Source organism: Lagenorhynchus albirostris, chromosome 6 (assembly GCF_949774975.1).
Source record: "Lagenorhynchus albirostris chromosome 6, mLagAlb1.1, whole genome shotgun sequence".
Taxonomy (NCBI): domain Eukaryota; kingdom Metazoa; phylum Chordata; class Mammalia; order Artiodactyla; family Delphinidae; genus Lagenorhynchus; species Lagenorhynchus albirostris.
Window position 1 is genome coordinate 118,769,390 of NC_083100.1, and position 20,637 is coordinate 118,790,026.

Genomic DNA, 20,637 nt, shown 5'->3' on the forward strand with positions numbered 1-20,637 from the left:
AGCTCTGGTGACCAGAGGGGAGTGGTCTGCTGGGCCCCATAGGGCATCTCTTATATAAGGCCACTTGTTCAAGTTTGGGAAACGTAAGCATTCCACCTAATGAACAGAAGTGAAAACAGAGAATTAGGCAAAATGAGGTGACAGAGAAACATGTTCCAAATGATAGAACACAATAAAAGGCCAGAAGAAAGAAGCAAAGTGGAGATAAGTAATCTACCTGGTAAAGTTTCCAAGGCAATGACTGTAAAGATGCTCAACAAACTTGGGAGAAGATTGAACACAATGAGAAGCATAACAAAAAGTTAAAAAATACAAAGAAAAACCAAACATAGGTGAAGAATACAATAACTGAAATAAAAAATATACTAGAAGGAATTCACAGTAGATTAGATGATACAGAGGAATGGATCAGTGAACTGACTGTAGTGGAAATCATGTAAACTGAACAAAAAAAATTAAAAATAAGGACTGTTTAAGAGACTTCTGGGACAATATCAAGAGTACTAATATTCACATCATAGGGGCCCTAGAAGAAGGAGAAAGGGGCAGAGAACTTATTTGAAGGATAATAGCTGCAAAATTCTTTAACCTGGGAGAAAGGAAACAGACATCCAGGTCCAGAAAGCACAGAGAGTTCTAAACAAGATCAACCCGAAGAGATCCACACCAAGACACATTGTAATTAAAATGCAAAAATTAAAGTTAAAGACAGATGGACTTCCCTGGTGGCGCAGTGGTTAAGAAACTGCCTGCCAATGCAGCGGACATGGGTTCAATCCCTGGTCTGGGAAGATCCCACATGCCGCGGAGCAACTAAGCCTGTTCGCCACAACTACTGAGCCTGCGCTCTAGAGCTCGCAAGCCGCAACTACTGAGGCCCACGTGCCTAGAGCCTGTGCGTCACAACAAGAGAAGCCACCGCAATGAGAAGCCTGTGCACTGCAATGAAGAGTAGCCCCGACTCACCACAACTAGAGAAAGCCTGTGCACAGCAATGAAGACCCAATGCAGCCAAAAATAAACAAAATTAAAAAAAAAAAGTTAAAAAGAGAATCTTAAAGGCAGCAAGGGAAAAACAAGTTACTTACAAAGGAATTCCCATAAGGCTATCATTTGACTTTTCTGCAGAAACTTTGCAGGCCAGAAGGGAGTGGCATGATGCATTTAAACTGATGGAAGGAAACAAACCTACAACCAATACTCTACCCAGCAAGGCTATCATTCAGATTTGAAGGAGAGAGCAAAAGTTTTACAGACAAGCAAAAGCTTAAAGAGTTCAGTACCACCAAACCAGCTTTTCAAGAATTGTTAAAGGGGGCTTCCCTGGTGGCACAGTGGTTGAGAGTCCGCCTGCCGATGCAGGGGACACGGGTTCATGCCCCATTCTGGGAAGATCCCACATGCCGCGGAGCGGCTGGGCCCGTGAGCCATGGCTGCTGAGCCTGCGCTTCCGGAGCCTGTGCTCCGCAACGGGAGAGGCCATAACAGTGAGAGGCCCGCGTACCGCAAAAAAAAAAAAAAAAAAAATTGTTAAAGGGACTTCTTTAACTGGAAAAGAAAAGGTCACAACGAGAAATAAGAAAATTACAAAAGTAAAAGCCTCAGTGGTAAAGGCAAATATACAGTAAAGGTAGTAGATCAACCACTTATAAAGCTAGCAGGAAGGTTAAAAGATAAAAGTAGTAAAATGATCTATATCCACAATAAGTAAATTAAGGGATACACAAAACAAAAAGATATATCATGATGTCAAAAACATTAAATGTTATGGGGAGAGGAAAAATGCAGGGTTGTGAAAATGTGTTCAAACTTAAGAAATCAGCAACTTAAAATAATCACGTGTATATATTAGCTTGCTATATACAAACCTCATGGTAATAACACACCAAAAACCTATAATAGATACACACACACAAAAAGAGAAAGGAATCCAAACATAACACTAAAGATAGTCATCAAATCACAAGAGAAGAGAACAAAAGAAGGAACAAAAAAGAAATAAAAAAACAATCCCAAAACAATTAACAAAATGGCAATGAGAATTTACCTATCAATAATTACTTTAAATTTAAGTGGACTAAATGCTCCAATCTAAGAATACAGAGTGGCTGAAGGGATACAAAAATACCCATATATATGCCACTCCTAAGAGTCTCACTTCAGATCCAAAGACACAGGCAGACTGAAAGTGAGGAAATGGAAAAAGGTTTTCCATGCAAATGGAAATGAAAGCTGGGGTAGCAATACTTAAATCAGACAAAAACAGACTTTAAAACGAAGACTGTAAAAGGAGACAAAGTACATTACATAATGATCAAGGGATCAACCCAAGAAGAATATATAATACCTGTAAATATATATGCACCCAACATAGGAGCACCTAAATACAGAAAGCAAATAATAACAAACATAGAGGAAAAACTGACAATAACATGATAATTGTAGGGGACATTAATAGCCCACTTACATAAATGGACAGATCATCCAGACAGCAATCAATCAGGAAACAGTAGCATAAATGATACATTAGACCAGATGGACTAAATAGATATATGTAGGACATTCCATCCAAAAAAGCAGAATACACATTCTTTCAAGTGCACATAGAACATTCTGCAGGATACATCACACACTAGGCCACAAAACAAGTCTCAGTAAAATTAAGAGGACTAAAATCATATCAAATATCTTTTCCGACCATGCTGCTAAGAGACTAGAAATCAACTACAAGAAAAAAATTTGCAAAAACCACAACCACATGAAGGCTAAACAACATGCCACTAAAGAACCAATGGCTCACTGATGAAATCAAAGAGGAAATAAAAGAATACTTGGCGACAAATGAAAGTGGAAACACAATGATACAAATCTACTGGACATGGCAAAAGCAGTTCTAAGAGGGATGTTTATAGTAATACAAACCTAACTCAGGAAAAAAGAAAAATCTCAAATAAACAACCTAACCTCACACCTAAAGGAACTAGAAAAAGAAGAACAAATAAAACCCAAAGTTAATAAAAGGGAAAATCATAAAGCTCTACAGCAGAAGTAAATGAAATAAAGACAAAAACATAATAGAAAAGATCAATGAAACTAAGAGCTGGTTCCTTGAAAAGATAAACAAATTTGGTAATTTATCAGACGCATCAAAAAAAAAATGAAAAAAGAGAGAAGGCCCAAATGAATAAAATCAGAAATGAATAAGAAGTTACAACTGACACCACAGAAATACAAAGGGTCACAAGAGACTACCACGAGCAACTGTACACCTAATAAAATGAACAACCTAGAAGAAATGGACAAATTCCTGGGAATGTACAATCTCCCAAGACTGAATCAGGAAGAAATAGAAAATATGAACAGATCAATTTCCAATAATTAAATTGGATCAGTAATCAAAAAAAGCCCCAATGAACAAAAGTCCAGGACCAGATGGCTTCACAGGTGAAGTCTACCAAACATTTAGACAAGAGTTAACACGTATCCTTCTGAAACTATTCCAAAAAATTGGAGAGGAAGGAACACTTCTGACCTCATTCTACGAGGCCACCATGACCCTGACACCAAAACCAGACAAAGATATCACACAAAAAAAGAAAATTACAGGCCAGTATCACTGATGAACACAGATGCAAAAGTCCTCAGCAAAATACTAGCAAACTGACTTGAACAATACATTAAAAGGATCATATACCATGATCAAATGGGGTTTATTCCAGGGATGCAAGGATGATTCAACATTTGCAAATCAATGTGATACATCACATTAATAAATTGAAGAATAAAAATTACATGACCATCTCAATAGATGCAGAAAAAGCTTTTGACAAAATTCAACACCCATTTATGATGAAAACCCTGAAGAAAGTAGGCATAGAGGGAACTTTCCTCAACGTAATAAAGGCCATATATGACAAGCCCACAGCCAACATCATCCTCAATGGTGAAAAACTGAAAGCATTTCCACTAAGATCAGGAACAACACAAGGTTGCTCACTCTCACCACACTTATTCAACATAGTTTTGGAAGTTTTAGCCACAGCAATCAGAGAAGAAAAGGAAATAAAAGGAATCCAAATCGGAAAAGAAGAAGTAAAGCTGTCACTGTTTGCAGATGACATGATACTATACATAGAGAATCCTAAAGATGCTACCAGAAAACTACTAGAGCTAATCAATGAATTTGGTAAAGTAGCAGGATACAAAATTAATGCACAGAAATCTCTGGCATTCCCGTATACTAATGATGAAAAATCTGAAATTGAAATCAAGAAACATTCCCATTTACCATTGCAACAAAAAGAATAAATATCTAGAAATAAATCTACCTAAGGAGACAAAAGACCTGTATGCAGAAAATTATAAGACACTGATGAAAGAAATTAAAGATGATACAAATAAATGGAGAGTTGTACCATGTTCTTGGATTGCAAGAATCAACATTGTGAAAATGACTCTACTACCCAAAGCAATCTATAGATTCAATGCAATCCCTATCAAACTACCACTGGCATTTTTCACAGAACTAGAACAAAAAATTTCGCAGATTGTATGGAAACACAAAACACCCCGAATAGCCAAAGCAATCTTGAGAACGAAAAAAAGGAGCTGGAGGAATCAGGCTCCCTGACTTCAGACTATACTACAAAGCTACAGTAATCAAGACAGTATGGTACTGGCACAAAAACAGAAACACAGATCAATGGAACAGGATAGAAAGCCCAGAGATAAAACCATGCACATATGGTCACCTTATCTTTGATAAAGGTGGCAGGAATGTACAGTGGAGAAAGGACAGCCTCTTCAATAAGTGGTGCTGGGAAAACTGGACAGTTACATGTAAAAGTATGAGATTAGATCACTCCCTAACACCATACACAAAAATAAGCTCAAAATGGATTAAAGACCTAAAGGTAAGGCCAGAAACTATCAAACTCTTAGAGGAAAACATAGGCAGAACACTCTATGACATAAATCACAGCAAGATCCTTTCTGACCCACCTCCTAGAGTAATGGAAATAAAAACAAAAATAAACAAATGGGACCTAATGAAACTTCAAAGCTTTTGCACAGCAAAGGAAACCATAAACAAGACCAAAAGACAACCCTCAGAATGGGAGAAAATATTTGCAAATGAAGCAACTGACAAAGGATTAATCTCCAAAATTTACAAGCAGCTCATGCAGCTCAATAACAAAAAAACAAACAACCCAATCCAAAAATGGGCAGAAGACCTAAATAGACAAATATCCAAAGAAGATATACAGATTGCCAACAAACACATGAAAGAATGCTCAACAACATTAATCATTAGAGAAATGCAAATCCAAACTACAATGAGATATCATCTCACACCAGTCAGAATGGCCATCATCAAAAAATCTGGAAACAATAAATGCTGGAGAGGGTGTGGAGTAAAGGGAACACTCTTGCACTGCTGGTGGGAATGTGAATTGGTTCAGCCACTATGGAGAACAGTATGGAGGTTCCTTAAAAAACTACAAATAGAACTACCATATGACCCTGCAATCCCACTACTGGGCATATACCCTGAGAAAACCAAAATTCAAAAAGAGTCATGTACCAAAATGTTCATTGCAGCTCTATTTACAATAGCCCAGAGATGGAAACAACCTAAGTGCCCATCATCGGATGAATGGATAAAGAAGATGTGGCACATATATACAATGGAATATTACTCAGCCATAAAAAGAAACGAAATTGAGCTATTTGTAATGAGGTGGATAGACCTAGAGTCTGTCATGCAGAGTGAAGTAAGTCAGAAAGAAAAAGACAAATACCATATGCCAACACATATATGTGGAATTTAAGAAGAAAAAAAAATGTCATGAAGAACGTAGGGGTAAGACAGGAATAAAGACACAGACCTACTGGAGAACGGACTTGAGGATATGGGGAGGGGGAAGGGTGAGCTGTGACAGGGCGAGAGAGAGTCATGGACATATACACACTAACAAACGTAAGGTAGATAGCTAGTGGGAAGCAGCCGCATGGCACAGGGATATCGGCTCGGTGCTTTGTGACCGCCTGGAGGGGTGGGCTAGGGAGGGTGGGAGGGAGGGAGACGCAAGAGGGAAGAGATATGGGAACATATGTATATGTATAACTGATTCACTTTGTTATAAAGCAGAAACTAACACACCATTGTAAAGCAATTATACCCAAATAAAGATGTTAAAAAAAAAAAAAAAGACAGTTTAAACCCAGAAAAAAAAAAAAAAAAACCTAGAGACAAATGACAATGAAAACACGACGATCCAAAACCTATGGGATGCAGCAAAAGCAGTTCTAAGAGGGAAGTTTATATCTATACAAGCCACCCTCAAGAAATAAGAAAAATTGCAAATAAACAATCTAACCTTAAACCTAAAGGAACTAGAGAAAGAAGAACAAACAAAACCCAAAGTTAGAAGAAGGAAAGAAATCATAAAGATCAGAGCAGAAATAAACGAAACAGAAACAAAGAAAACAAAAGCAAAGATCAATAAAACTAAAAGCTGGTTCTTTGAGAAGATGAACAAAATTGATAAACCATTAGCCAGACTCATCAAGAAAAAGAGGGAGAGGACTCAAATCAATAAAATTAGAAATGAAAAAGGAGAAGTTACAACAGACACTGCAGAAATACAAAGCATCCTAAGAGACTACTACAAGCAACTCTATGCCAATGAAATGGACAATGTGGAAGAAATGGACAAATTCTTAGAAAGGTATAACCTTCCAAGACTGAACCAGGAAGAAATAGAAAATATGCACAGACCAATCATAAGTAATGAAATTGAAACTGTGATTAAAAATCTTCCAACAAACAGAAGTCCAGGACCAGATGGCTTCACAGGTGAATTCTATCAAACATTTAGAGAAGAGCTAACACCCATCCTTCTCAAACTCTTCCAAAAAACTGCAGAGGAAGGAACACTCCCAAACTCATTCTATGAGGCCACCATCACCCTGAAACTAAAACCAGACAAAGATACTACAAAAAAGGAAAATTACAGACTTATATCACTGATGAATATAGATGCAAAAATCCCCAGCAAAATACTAGCAAACAGAATCCAACAACACATTAAAAGGATCCTACACCATGATCAGGTGGGATTTATCCCAGGCATGCAAGGATTCTTCAATATACGCAAATCAATCAATGTGATACACCATATTAACAAATTGAAGAAAAAAACCATATGATCATCTCAATAGAGGCAGAAAAAGCTTTTGACAAAATTCCACACACTTTTATGATAAAAACTCTCCAGAAAGTGGGCATAGAGGGAACCTACCTCAACATAATAAAGGCCATACACGACAAACCCACAGAAAACATCATTCTCAATGGTGAAAAACTGAAAGCATTTCCTCTAAGATCAGGAACAAGACAAGGATGTCCACTCTCACCACTATTATTCAACACAGTTTTGGAAGTCCTAGCCACGGCAATCAGAGAAGAAAAAGAAATAAAAGGAATCCAAATTGGAAAAGAAGTAAAACTGTCACTGTTTGCAGATGACATGATAATATACATAGAGAATCCCAAAAATGCCACCAGAAAACTACTAGAGCTAATCAATGAATTTGGTAAAGTTGCAGGATACAAAATTAATGCACAGAAATTTCTGGCATTCCTATACACTAATGATGAAAAATCTGAAAGAGAAATTAAGGAAACACTCCCATTTACCATTGCAACAAGAAGAATAAAATATCTAGGAATAAACCTACCTAGGGAGACAAAAGACCTGTATGCAGAAAACTATACGACACTGATTAAAGAAATTAAAGATGATACCAACAGATGGAGAGATATACCATGTTCTTGGATTGGAAGAATCAATAATGTGAAAATGACTATACTACCCAAAGAAATCTACAGATTCAATGCAATTCCTATGACATTACCAATGGCATTTTTTATGGAACTAGAACAAATAATCTTAAAATTTGTATGGAGATACAAAAGACCCCGAATAGCCAAAGCAGTCTTGAGGGAAAAAAACAGAGCTAGAGGAATCAGACTCCATGACTTCAGACTATACTACAAAGCTACAGTAATCAAGAGAATATGGTATTGACACAAAAACAGAAACATAGATCAATGGAACAAGATAGAAAGCCCAGAGGTAAACCCAGGCACCTATGGTCAACTAATCGATGACAAAGGAGGCAAAGATATATAATGGAGAAAAGACAGTCTCTTCAATAAGTGGTGCTGGGAAAACGGGACAGTTACATGTAAAAGAATGAAATTAGAACACTCCCTAACACCATACACAAAAATAAGCTCAAAATGGACTCGAGACCTAAATGTAAGACCGGACACTATAAAACTCTTAGAGGAAAACATAGGAAGAACACTCTTTGACATAAATCATAGCAAGATCTTTTTTGATCCATCTCCTAGAGTAATGGAAATAAAAACAAAAATAAACAAATGGGACCTAATGAAACGTCAAAGCTTTTGCACAGCAAAGGACACCATAAAAAAGACCAAAAGGCAATCCTCAGAATGGGAGAAAATATTTGCAAACGAATCAACGGACAAAGGATTAATCTGCAAAATATATAAACAGCTCATGCAGCTCAATATTAAAGAAACAAACAACCCAATCCAAAAATGGGCAGAGGACCTAAATAGACATTTCTCCAAAGAAGACATACAGATGGCCAGGAAGCATATGGAAAGCTGCTCAACATCACTAATTATCAGAGAAATGCAAACCAAAATTACAATGAGGTATCATCTCACACCAGTTAGAATGGGCATCATCAGAAAATCTACAAACAACAAATGCTGGAGAGGGTGTGGAGAAAAGGGAACCCTCTTGCACTGTTGGTGGGAATGTAAACTGATACAGCCACTATGGAGAACAGAATGGAGGTTCCTTAAAAAACTAAAAATAGAATTACCATATGATCCAGCAATCCCACTACTGGGCATATACCCAGAGAAAACCATAATTCAAAAAGACACATGCACCGCAATGTTCACTGCAGCACTATTTACAATAGCCAGGTCATGGAAGCAACCTAAATGCCCATCGACAGACGAATGGATAAAGAAGTTGTGGTACATATATACAATGGAATATTACTCAGCCATAAAAAGGAACGAAATTGAGTCATTTGTTGAGATGTCAATGGATCTAGAGACTGTCATACATAATGAAGTAAGTCAAAAAGAGAAAAACAAATATCGTATATTAACGCGTGTATGTGGAATCTAGAAAAATGGTACAGATGAGCCGGGTTGCAGGGCAGAAGTTGAGACAGAGATGGAGAGAACAAACGTATGGACACCAAGGGGGGAAAACTGTTGGGGGGTGTTGACGGTGGTGTGAATTGGGCGATTGGGATTGACATGTATACACTGATGTGTATAAAACTGATGACTAATAAGAACCTGCTGTATAAAACAAACAAAAAAACTAATACTAAACTTTCTTTGGGTTATTTGTATGGAAATATATCAATATAAATGTTTCAGCCATTACATGAAATTCCTAAAAATCTTATATATTCTGGTATAATGTTATAAATCATAATTCTAGTTATTACTTTAAAATGTATATCTCAGAAATAACTAAATTTCCTTGTCAACTGTATTATTATGAACTTTCATCAAATCTTTAACCGTGGTCATTTTTAAGTGTTTTGTCATTTACAGACAGTTCTGGGTATACTGTGATGCTTTTGCAAAAATGTTCCTGTAAAAGGGTTTCATCTTCAAGGAATTCATGGAAAAGACTCTGACAAGTACAGGTTTCTGGCAACTGACTATACTGCTGAAATATACTGCTGAATGAATAAGCATTTTCAGAACTCTAATGGAAAACTGATGAATTCATAAAAGTGCTAACAAAAGATCAAGATGAAAAAAAAATTAATTAATGGGACTGAGTGAACTGATGAGGATGATTATAATTTTTGTGACTTCGTTTGAATTAAAAAAAAAAAGTTAAAAAAAAAAAGGCAGGGGCTTCCCTGGTGGCGCAGTGGTTGAGAGTCCGCCTGCCGATACAGGGGACACAGGTTCGTGCCCCGCTCCGGGAAGATCCCACATGCCGCGGAGCGGCTGGGCCCGTGAGCCATGGCCGCTGAGCCTGCGCGTCCGGAGCCTGTGCTCCGCAATGGGAGAGGCCACAACAGTGAGAGGCCCACGTACCGCAAAAAAAAAAAAAAAAAGGCAAAAGCATTTCCTCTAACATCAGACACAAGACAAGGATGCCCACTTTTGTCACTTTCATACAATGTAGTCCTAGCCACAGCAATCAGAGAAGGAAAAGAAATAAAAGGAATCTAAATTGGAAAGGAAGAAGTAAAACTGTCACTGTTTGCAGATGACATGGTAATATATATAAGAAAATCCTAAAGATGCCACCAAAACACTGTTAAAACTATTTCATGAAATCACTAAAGTTGCAGGATACAAAATTAATATACAGAAATCTGTTGCATTTCTATACACTAACAATGAACTAATGAAGGAAAAATTAGGAACTCAATCCCATTTACAGTTGCATCAAGGAGAATAAAATACTTAGGAATGAATCTAACTAAGAAAGTAAAAGACCTATACTTGGAAAACTATAACACACTGGTGAACGAAATTGAAGATGACACAAAGAAATGCAAAGATCTACAGTGGTCATGTACTAGAAGAATTAATACTGTTAAAATGACCACACTACCCAGCAATCTGCAGATTCAATGTAATCCCTATGAAAATACCAAGGCATTTTTCACAGAACTAGCACAAATAATTCTGAAATTTGTACAGCAACACAACAGACTCTAAATAGCCAAAAGAATCTTGAAAAAGAAAAACAAAGCTTGAGGTATCACATGCCCTGATTTCAAACTATATTACAAAGTGATAGTAATCAAAACAGTATGGTACTGGCACAAAAACAGACACACAGATCAGTGTTACAGAACAGACAGCCCAGAAATAAACCCACATTTATATGGGCTATTATTCTATGACAAAGAAAGCAAGAATATACAATGGGGAAAGACAGTCTCTTCAATAAATGGTGTTGGGAAAACTGGACAGCTACATGCAAAAGAATCAAAGTGGACAACTTTCTTACATCATGAACAAAAATAAATTCAAAATGGATTAAAGACTAAATATAAGACCTGAAACCATAAAATCCCTAGAAAAAAATAGGTAGTACACTCTTTGACATCAGTCTTAGCAATATTTTTTGGATATGTTTCCTCAGGCAAGGGAAACAAAAGCAAAAATAAACAAATGGGACTGCAGAAAATAAAAAGCTTTTATACAATGAAAGATAATATCAACAAAATGAAAACGCCACCTACTGAATGGGAGAAGATATTTACAAACCATATATCCAATATGGGTTTATATCCAAAATACACAAAGAACTCATACAGCCAATATTAAAAAAAAAAATCAGATTAAAAAATGGGCAGAGGATCTGAATACACATTTTTCCAAAGAAGACAAAGAAATGGCCAGACACAGGAAAACATGCCCAACGTCAGTCATCATCAGGGAAATACAAATTAAAACCACAAGATATCACCTCACACTTGTCAGACTGGCTATTATGAAAAAGAAAACAAATAAGACGTGTTGGCGAGGATGTGGAAAAACGAATTCTTGTATACTGGTGGTGGGAATGTAAATTGGTATAGTCACTATGGAAAACAGTATGAAGCTTCCTCAAAAAATAAAAAATAGGGAGTTCCCTGGTGGCCTAGTGGTTAGGATTCTGGGTTTTCACTGCCATGGCCCAGGTTCAATCCCTGGTCGGGGAACTGAGATCCTGCAAGCTGTGCAGCACAACCAAAAAAGAAAAAACAAAACAAAACAAAAACTACCATAAGATCCAGCAATTCCACTAAATAGAAACACTAAATTCAAAGAATATATGCACCCCTGTGTTTATTGCAGCATTATTTACAATAGCCAAGATATGGAAGAAATTTAAGTGTTCATTGACAGATGAATGGATAAAAAAGATGTGGTGGTGGTATTAATGGACTATTACTCAGCCATTAAAAAGAATGAAATCTTGCCTTTTTCGACAACAGGGATGGATCCAGAGGATACTACGCTTAAGTGAAGTAAGTCAGACAGAGAAAGACAAAGACTGTATGATTTCACTTACATGTGGAATCAAAAAGCAAAACAAATGAAAACCAAAACAAACATACAAAACAGAAACTGAGTCACAGATACAGAGAACAACAGGTGGTCACCAGAGGGAAGAGGGATGGGGAATAAGTGACATAGGTGAGGGAGATCAAGAGGTACAAACTTCCAGTTACAAAATAAATGAGTCATGGGGAAGAAATGTACCCTATTGGGAACATAGGAATAATATTGTAATAACTTTGTATGGTGACATACGGTAACTAGAAATATCAAACCACTGTACTGTGCACATGGAACTAACATAGTGTTGTAGGTCAATTATACTTCAATTAACCTTTAAAACACGGGTTAATTTGCTCTTTTATGCTACCTGTTCGCAAAGAGACGAAAGTAAAGAGTTAGAGCTTCATCTCTAAATCAGTCACGTGTCCCTTCATAGTCTGTCTTATGAAGACCTGCACAATCCCTGCTACTTTATGGAAAGTCAAGAAATACATGTACATATATATTGAAAGAGCAATTCCATGTGCTATACATTCATTATATCAGAGGTGGCCTTGAATCTCAAAGTTAAAAATAATTTTCTACTTCCACATCCTCTGAAGTCCAAAGCTACAAAGAGCCAGAATTCCTAGTTCCAGTGGCGTTTTACAGATATGCCAAAGTCTTTGCTTATTTCTTCTGGAATAACAAATAACCCTAAATTCTCCTTTGCCAAACATCGTTTCAAGCCTGGAGGTAAGGTGTCCTTTACTGAGTAACTCCTATGGAAACTATGTCTATTTGTAAATCTAAGTAAAGTGGGGTTAGAGATTCGCTTCTGGCATGATGGAGGAAGATGGCCTTCAGATCTTCTCCCCAAAAAGTAACTGTAAGTCTGGACAAGATTGCCAAAGACAACCATTTCAGCGCTCTGGATCAAGCATAGGTATACAAATGCAGTGTTTATCCATGAAAATAACCTCAGGTAAGAACAGTGTGAGTTTGAGGCATGTATGCCTAAAGCTATCTCCCTTCTCCCACCAGCTCCATCAGAGTGGTACTTCAGCCAGGGCTGTAAAGCAAGTAAACACTAGCAGCTTTGCTGCCATTGTCTTAGTGGTGATCGCAGTGGCAAGTGAGTGGGGAAACCAGCAGTTGCAGACCTGAGTGTCGGGCAAGCAGTGGACCAGCAGAACAGTTGAGGGTTTATCAGGGAGCTCTTGGATGCAAGACAATGAAAGGGGGCTTGCTAAGCTCTCCACATGTCTTGGGTTGACTAGAAGCTGTGATGTGCACAGCAGAGACTGGAGTGGACCCAAGCCACCCACATCTTTGGCTGATGGAGACTGAGTTCATGTGCAGAGATGAGAGAGCCCACACAAAGTATAAGCCAGGACAGTCTTGAAAAGAGCTTAAGTAGGAATGTACTTCTCAGTCCACACACAAGTAAATCAGATTAACAACCAAAAATCATTTAATGTAATACACTATATCTTATGAACTGAACTATGTCCCCCTCAAATTTATATGTTGAAAATCGAACTCCTATTGTGATGGTATTTGGAGATGGGGCCTTTGGGAGGTAATCAGGTCACGAGGGTGGAAAAACTGGTCCAATGGGATAAGACCAGAGAGCTCTCTCTCTCTCCACCATGTGAGAAGGCAGCCACCTACAAGCCAGGAACAGTCCTTACCAGGAACCGAATTGGCCAGCACCTTGACCTAGACTCCCAGTCTCCAGAAGTGTGAGAAAATAAATTTGTTTTTTAAGTCACCAAAATACCAGCGTGTGGTATTTTGTTACGGCAACCTGAGCTGACTAAGACACATGAATAGGATTCAAGGCAAAAAAAGATATGATATCTCAAAGACACAGAAAAAAATTTGACAAAATCCAACACTCATTCATGGTAAAAACTTTCACCAAACTAGGAATACAAAGGAACATCCTCCTTCGACAATCCAATTTAAAAATGGTTAAAAGACTCGAATGAATATCACAGAGGCATACAAATGGCTAAAAAGCACATGAAAAAATGCTCAACATCGTTAGTCACTCAGGAAATGTAAATCAAACCATAGGAGACATTACTACCTACTCTCTAGGATGTCTACAATCAAAAAGACAAACTATAACAAGTGTTGGAAAGGATGTGGAGAAACTGGAACACTTAAACACTGTTAGTGGGAATATAAAATGATACAGCCACTTTGGGAAATAATTTTGCAGTTTTTTTAAAGGTTAAACCTAAGCTTACCATTTAAACCAGCCCTTCCACTCCTAGAAATCTACCAAGGAGCGTGAAGAAAGCTCATATGAGAATATACACAGCAGTTCATTACTCATACTAACCAAAAACTGGCAACAATCCAAATGTCATCCACTGGTGATTAAGCAAAATGTGGCCATATCCATACAATGGAATACCATTTAGTAATTAAAAGGAATAGAATATGGCCACATGCTACACATGGATGAACCTCAAAAACATCATGCAAGTAAAGCAGACACAAAAACTGGATATTGTACAATCTCATTTATATGAAATATCCAGAAGGGCAAATTTATACATACAGTAAGTAGATCAGTAGTTGTGTGGGGTTGGGGTGAGAGCAGGCATTGACTGCAAAAAAACTGGGCTTGAGGAGAGCTTCTGGGGTGACGGAAATGTTTTAAAACTGGACTGTGGTTGCATAACTACGTACCTACTAAAAATCAGTGAACTGTACATTCAAAATGGAGGAATTTTATAGTAAGTTATATATCAATAAAGCTGAAAAAATGTGACGTTATTGCTGCACTACAAGAGATGTGTCAAAGACACCACAGCAAAGGAGAAAAGGGCAACCAACCAACTTTGCCTGTGTAAGTGGGGAAGAAGCCAAGGACAGAGAGGGACAGCAAGGCAGAAAGGAATACACAGATTTATTTCCTCAACAAATATCTATTGTCTACTCTGTTCTAGGTGCCTGAGAACACATCAGAAGCAAAGTCTACACCTGTAAAACTCCTATGTTAATGGGAAGATAGGAAATAAACAATAACAAACATGATAAACAAGTTAAAAGTATGTATAGACAATATTTGAATTTAACATTAAATGATGAGATTCCTCAGGCACAAGGGGAAGGGCAGGTACAGGACATAGGATGTGCCACAGAAGAACTAGGGTATGTGGTTTCACTGTGTTCAGTGAGCCCTGTGACTGGGGGTGTACAGAAAAATAACCAAAGATGGCAACAAAAAGGTCAAAGTAGGAATCAGAAGTGACACTCAATGTTTCATTTAATTATTCTGCACCACATAGGTATTTTCATTGGTACAGATGAAACTGAGATTAGGGCATTTGCCTGGCAAAATGATAGTAACAGTATGCACTGAAGATGGTCTTTATTGGACTAACAGTGCTTGGCACATAGTAAATGCCCTAAAAATGCTTGCCTTTATATTTATTATTAATATTATGGTGTCATAGTGCCTAAATTATTAAGTTCTATAGTCTATCCAGAAAGCTATACAAAATGAATCAAGAAGAGATATAAAAAAAGATTTGCCTCCTTCTCTTTCAAAATGATCCTTGCAGGAACAGTACACAGAAGTGTATTTCTAATCCTTAGGGCATGGGTTCACAGCACTGCAGTTCTCTCCTCCAGAAATACCTTTATAGCCCTTCCTTAAATTTATGGACAGTTTTAAAAATTATCTCAAGCTTTCTTTCTTAGGCCACAAACTCAGTGCAGACAAAGGGAAAGTCTATCAATAACAGAATACTCCACAGAGGTTATTGTGAAGATTGAGTTAATATATGTACGCACTAAAGGGTTAACTCAGGAGGCCTGGGTTGCCCAAACCCTGAACATCTCAAAGATCTTCAGGACTGGCCCTTGACCGGCTCCTGAGATATCCTCTGAGCCCTTGGAATACCCTGCTAGTACAGTATATTTGTATGCCATTCTTTGGGCCACACTGTTATCAGCCTGACCAGACAGTTTATGATAACAATGTGACTTATGGTGAACGATTTTGTAGGCCTGAAGTCCTTGGTTTGACCTCTGGGAGTGCTGTAGATTGAGTAGCTAAGGTCAGCCACATGGGCAAGAAAATCCTGGACACCAAGAAAATCCTGGACACCAAGACTCAGGAAAGTTTCCCTAGTTTGCAACATTTTGTCACTGGGAGAGTTAAGTGCATCCCCATGCAAGTTCACTGGGAAGGGACATCTGGAAGCTTGTGCCTGGTTTCTCCCGGACCTCACCCCATGCCTTTTCCCTTTGCTCATTTTAAATCTGTATCCTTTCACTGTAATAAACCATAACAAAAAGGAGAGCAATTTTTTGGGGGGGAGCTCTGCGAATGCTTCCAGTGAATCATTGAGCCTAAAGGTGGTCTTGGGGACCCATGACAGAATATGGAAGTCCTTAGAAAAGCACCTGGCATCTAGTGAGCAATATATGGATAATTATTATTGCCAAGTGCAGAGAAGTCATTTAAAAGTTTAAGGATAGCCAGAGAGTGCTATTATTTCTGCCAATCTCTGATCTCAATTTCCATAGTAGGTTGGGGCTAAGATGATTATACAAGAACATACTTCTTTCATCACAAGCTTGAGACACACTGGATTTGATGGCAACACTTAAGTCAACTTCCAGGAGATTCTGGTTCTAGTTAGTAGACAATACTAAAACAGAATGAATGTTTAAATGTTAATAGAAACAGGCTGACAATAATCAGATTAGAAACAGTAAAATACAACAGAGATCTCACAATATAGCATACCTTGATTTCCTTTATGCTTGGAAGTGATGCATTTAGAAATTCCTCAGTTAATCTCTTCCAACTAGCAGCTTTGCTGAGATCAGAATGAATGATGAATTTTTCATAAATCCTAAAACGTTAAAAAAATATCTACCGGTAACTGTAAAACTATATTAACAAAAAGGTCTATAAGAAAATTCATATATATCTGAACATGCACATATATATATACACACATATAAACTTACCCTTCTATTGTCTTTTCTACTTTGTGGCTGTTGACATCTAAGAAACGATGAAATCTAAATGAGAAAATGTAATTCTTATAACAATCTTGTCATATAGCTATGCAGATTAGTCTCACAACCATGCACATCTCCCCGACACCCTATCCTCAGCTATATGTTTCCAGTGAGTGCACCTCTCTCCCTGTATCACCTCTATCATTCATGCAAACCACCACTGAATCTGAGAGACTGCTCAAGCATTCATTCCATAGGACACAGGCTGTCCTGAGCTACCCAACCCTGTCCTCTGGCTCCTCTGTCTTTTCATAATGCCATGTGTCTAAGTCCAGCACAATACATTCTATAGCAGGGGTTCCTAACCTTTTTATGCCAGCGAAGCCCAGTGAATCCTAGGGACCCCTTCTCAGGGGTTAATTAATTATGGGGTATGATTAATGCTTTTAATCATAAAATGAAATACAAAAGAAGCCAAGCATAGTGAAATACAGTTGTGAAATATTTTTTTTACTTTTTATTTTTTTTGCGGTATGCGGGCCTCTCACTGTTGTGGCCTCTCCCACTGCGGAGCACAGGCTCCGGACGTGCAGGCTCAGCAGCCATGGCTCACGGGCCCAGTCGCTCCGCGGCATGTGGGATCTTCCCGGACTGGGGCACGAACCCCCAGGGAAGCCCTATATTTTTATTTTTATTTATTTATTTGTGAAATATTTTTTTAAAGTTTGTGATGCAGTAAGAGACATATATCTTTGTTACAGCATTAAATAACAAAATCTAGCAGTGGGTTCATAACTATGTAACAGTAAATGACATTTAAAAATATCTGCAATAACTACAATATGGCAGTGAAATATGTGATTTCTGTTGGTGATACAGTCATATAATAAGTAACGGCCTGTTGCTTTCATTCATAGTTGAAGGAAATGCTACTTTTTAGTTAGAGATTAGTGTAATTTTTTTCTTGTCCAAATCCATAACATCTGAATTCTATCTTCAGGCCCTCAGGTTAAGAAGTCCTATTCTACATCATATGTAATTAATTTTTGTCTGTCTTACCGAAGGACAGAAGCTTTATTTTGCCTATCTATGAATTTCTAAGGCCTAGAATGTGGTCAGTTTTTTAAAAAACAAACATGAATTGTTCATTTTTCTGATGGATTAAAGCATCATGAAATTATAGTATAGCTCACTCAACTCTTGTTTTTCATCTTTTAGTATCAAAGCCACATAATCTGTACTTGAAGTAAATTATACTACTAAATAACATATCAAATTCTAACCCAGTAAATGGCTGAGTGGAATACCACTTTACTTATAATAATTTAGTTTCTCAGTGTGCAAAAGTAGGTAATAACTGCTAATGTCTCTCTCAACTCTAAAATAATGTCTACTTACCTACTGTCATTTAGAAATAATAATATAAAAAATTATTTGAGATACAGCATTTAAATTTCTCTATTTATATCACCTATTCAGGCATTGTTATATTTATAAGTTACATTTAAGCACTGAGTATTTTATTTCAGAAACTTGGGGGGGCTGTTAGACTCATCTATTCTTATTATAAACCAGGTAGGCACTTTATGATCATTAAGGTTGATAATCAAGATTACAGATTTTGCAAAACTGTTTACTATTCAAGAAGATTTCTACTGAAATTAAACAGGTAGAATATTAACAATGACTAACATTCTTCTGATAATTTTTTAAAAATAATAATTTAATTACAGGTAATGATCAAAACAGTATCGTCTAATTTACATGTTCCATAAAGAAAAATGGGAGCTCTGACTTCACCTAAGTACCTAAACTGAATAAATCTTTAAAAATTAATTACATGAAAAACTGTATTAGAAGTTGCATTAGGTGGCCTGGTGTACTCTATGCCAAGAACTGTTCTAGGTGCTGGAATAAGAACTGAACAAAACAGACGAAGATCCCTACCCTGGTGGAAGCTGTATTCTGCATGAAGGTGGGGGAGGAGACGACAAACAGTAACAACAGGTAAGTTATCCCATGTGTCATGCTACGCGTTTTGGAAAAAGAAAAAGAGCAGGGTAAAAGAGATCTGGAGTGGCCCAAGCAGGGAGGGAGAGTCAGCGAGAATACAGTTTTAAATTGGGTACGGCCATTATTTTGCTCTAAAACTTTACTCACCCATCCATTCAAAAAATTGTTTGATGGGCAGTGGCCCGCGCTAAGCGCAGTGGGCGGGGCAAGGAACTGGATAGACAGAACCCTTCCCTAGGGGCGCACTTCTAAGACTGGAGGACGACCCCCAGCAACCCACAACCCACTGTTCGAGCTTGCGTGTGTCACTGCGTCAGGGACCCAGAAGGCGCGAGGTCACCAAGCAGCTGGAGCGGCAAGGCGCGCTGGGGCTCTGCCGGTCGCGCCACGCGCCGCACACCTCGCCAGACCCCTTCCGTCCCCGGCTCCGGTGCCGCGCCCGCACCTGAAGTTGGACCAAGCGAAGTGCAAGGCGAGCTGGAAGTTGGGGTCCGCCTCGTCTTGGACGCCCGCCACAAGGCGGACGAGCTCGCGCACGTCGCGTTCTTGCCGTCGGTCCAGCCGGCTCCAAGACGGCGCCGGAGACGCCATACCTCCGGCGCTCCCGCAGTCCTTCGCCCGGTCGCGCCCGCTCTCGCGAGTGTTCGAGCTACCGCCTAGTTGAGCGAGGCTGCGGCCTGTCTCGCGAGAGTTCGCGCTGCAATCGCGTTGAGCCCTGGCTCTGATATTTGTTGGTGGCTTGGGTCTCACGTGGTTAAGTTTAGGAACGTTTTAAAAGGGGTAGACGTTATTAGTAGTTTTATTAATAATAGTCTCTGGCTAACCTTGGTTGATGGTTTAACTCCTAATGTTTTGAGAGCAGCCACTTCTCATTCGGTGTATCTGTTTGCACCTGAACTTTCAGGTACCATGATCCGTTAGTTGCCCATTCTTCTCTAAGCTTCAGTTTCTCCTAGAGGTGATCTCCAGTGATCTTTCGGTCCCGCTCTGCCTACAAGGGCCACACACAGTACATGGCCCACGCTCCGGCAGGTGTAAGGAAAGTGCGTTGTCCCCCACACAGGCTGAGTGCTACACCTCCTGCTCTTGCCAGTGACTCCCAGTGGCCAAAGGAGAATTTGGTAAACCTCGTTGGCCAGAGGTAATGTCTTTGCTGTTGTTCGTAATTAAAACTGTACTTTAAAACTGTTTCCGTTAAGAATTGCTCGTAACCATTCCAAGACTTGTTACATAGAACTCTTTAATTTTTTCTTTTAGGGATCTACTGGGTTTTCATGTGGTTTATTACATTGCATTACCGTAGTAAAAGATAGCTGATACACCACTGTCTCAGTCTGTTTGAGCTGCTGTAACAAAGTACCACATACTGGGTGGCTTATAAACAACAGAAACTTATTTCTCATAGTTCTGGAGGCTGGATTTTGAGATCAGGGTGCCAGCATGATTGGGTGAGGGCCCGCTTGCTGTAAGCTGACTTCTGGTTGTGTCCTCACATG

The 20,637-nt window shown here is 38.5% G+C and overlaps 1 protein-coding gene across 2 annotated transcripts in view; it reads right to left on the minus strand.

The window, feature by feature from the left end:
* The window catches only part of TUBGCP5 (tubulin gamma complex component 5), a 55,623-nt gene extending 35,868 nt beyond the window's left edge, over positions 1-19,755 (minus strand). The window contains exons 1-3 of one of the 2 annotated variants that reach the window (XM_060153142.1): positions 19,587-19,755; positions 17,135-17,188; positions 16,908-17,016 (exon numbers count right to left, since the gene is read on the minus strand). In XM_060153142.1, coding sequence (XP_060009125.1) covers positions 16,908-17,016; positions 17,135-17,188; positions 19,587-19,732 — 309 coding nt within the window. In that variant the 5' untranslated portion in view covers positions 19,733-19,755. The remainder of the gene's footprint in view (positions 1-16,907; positions 17,017-17,134; positions 17,189-19,586) is intronic. The other variant, XM_060153143.1, reaches the window with a different exon arrangement.
* Positions 19,756-20,637: the final 882 nt, after the last annotated feature.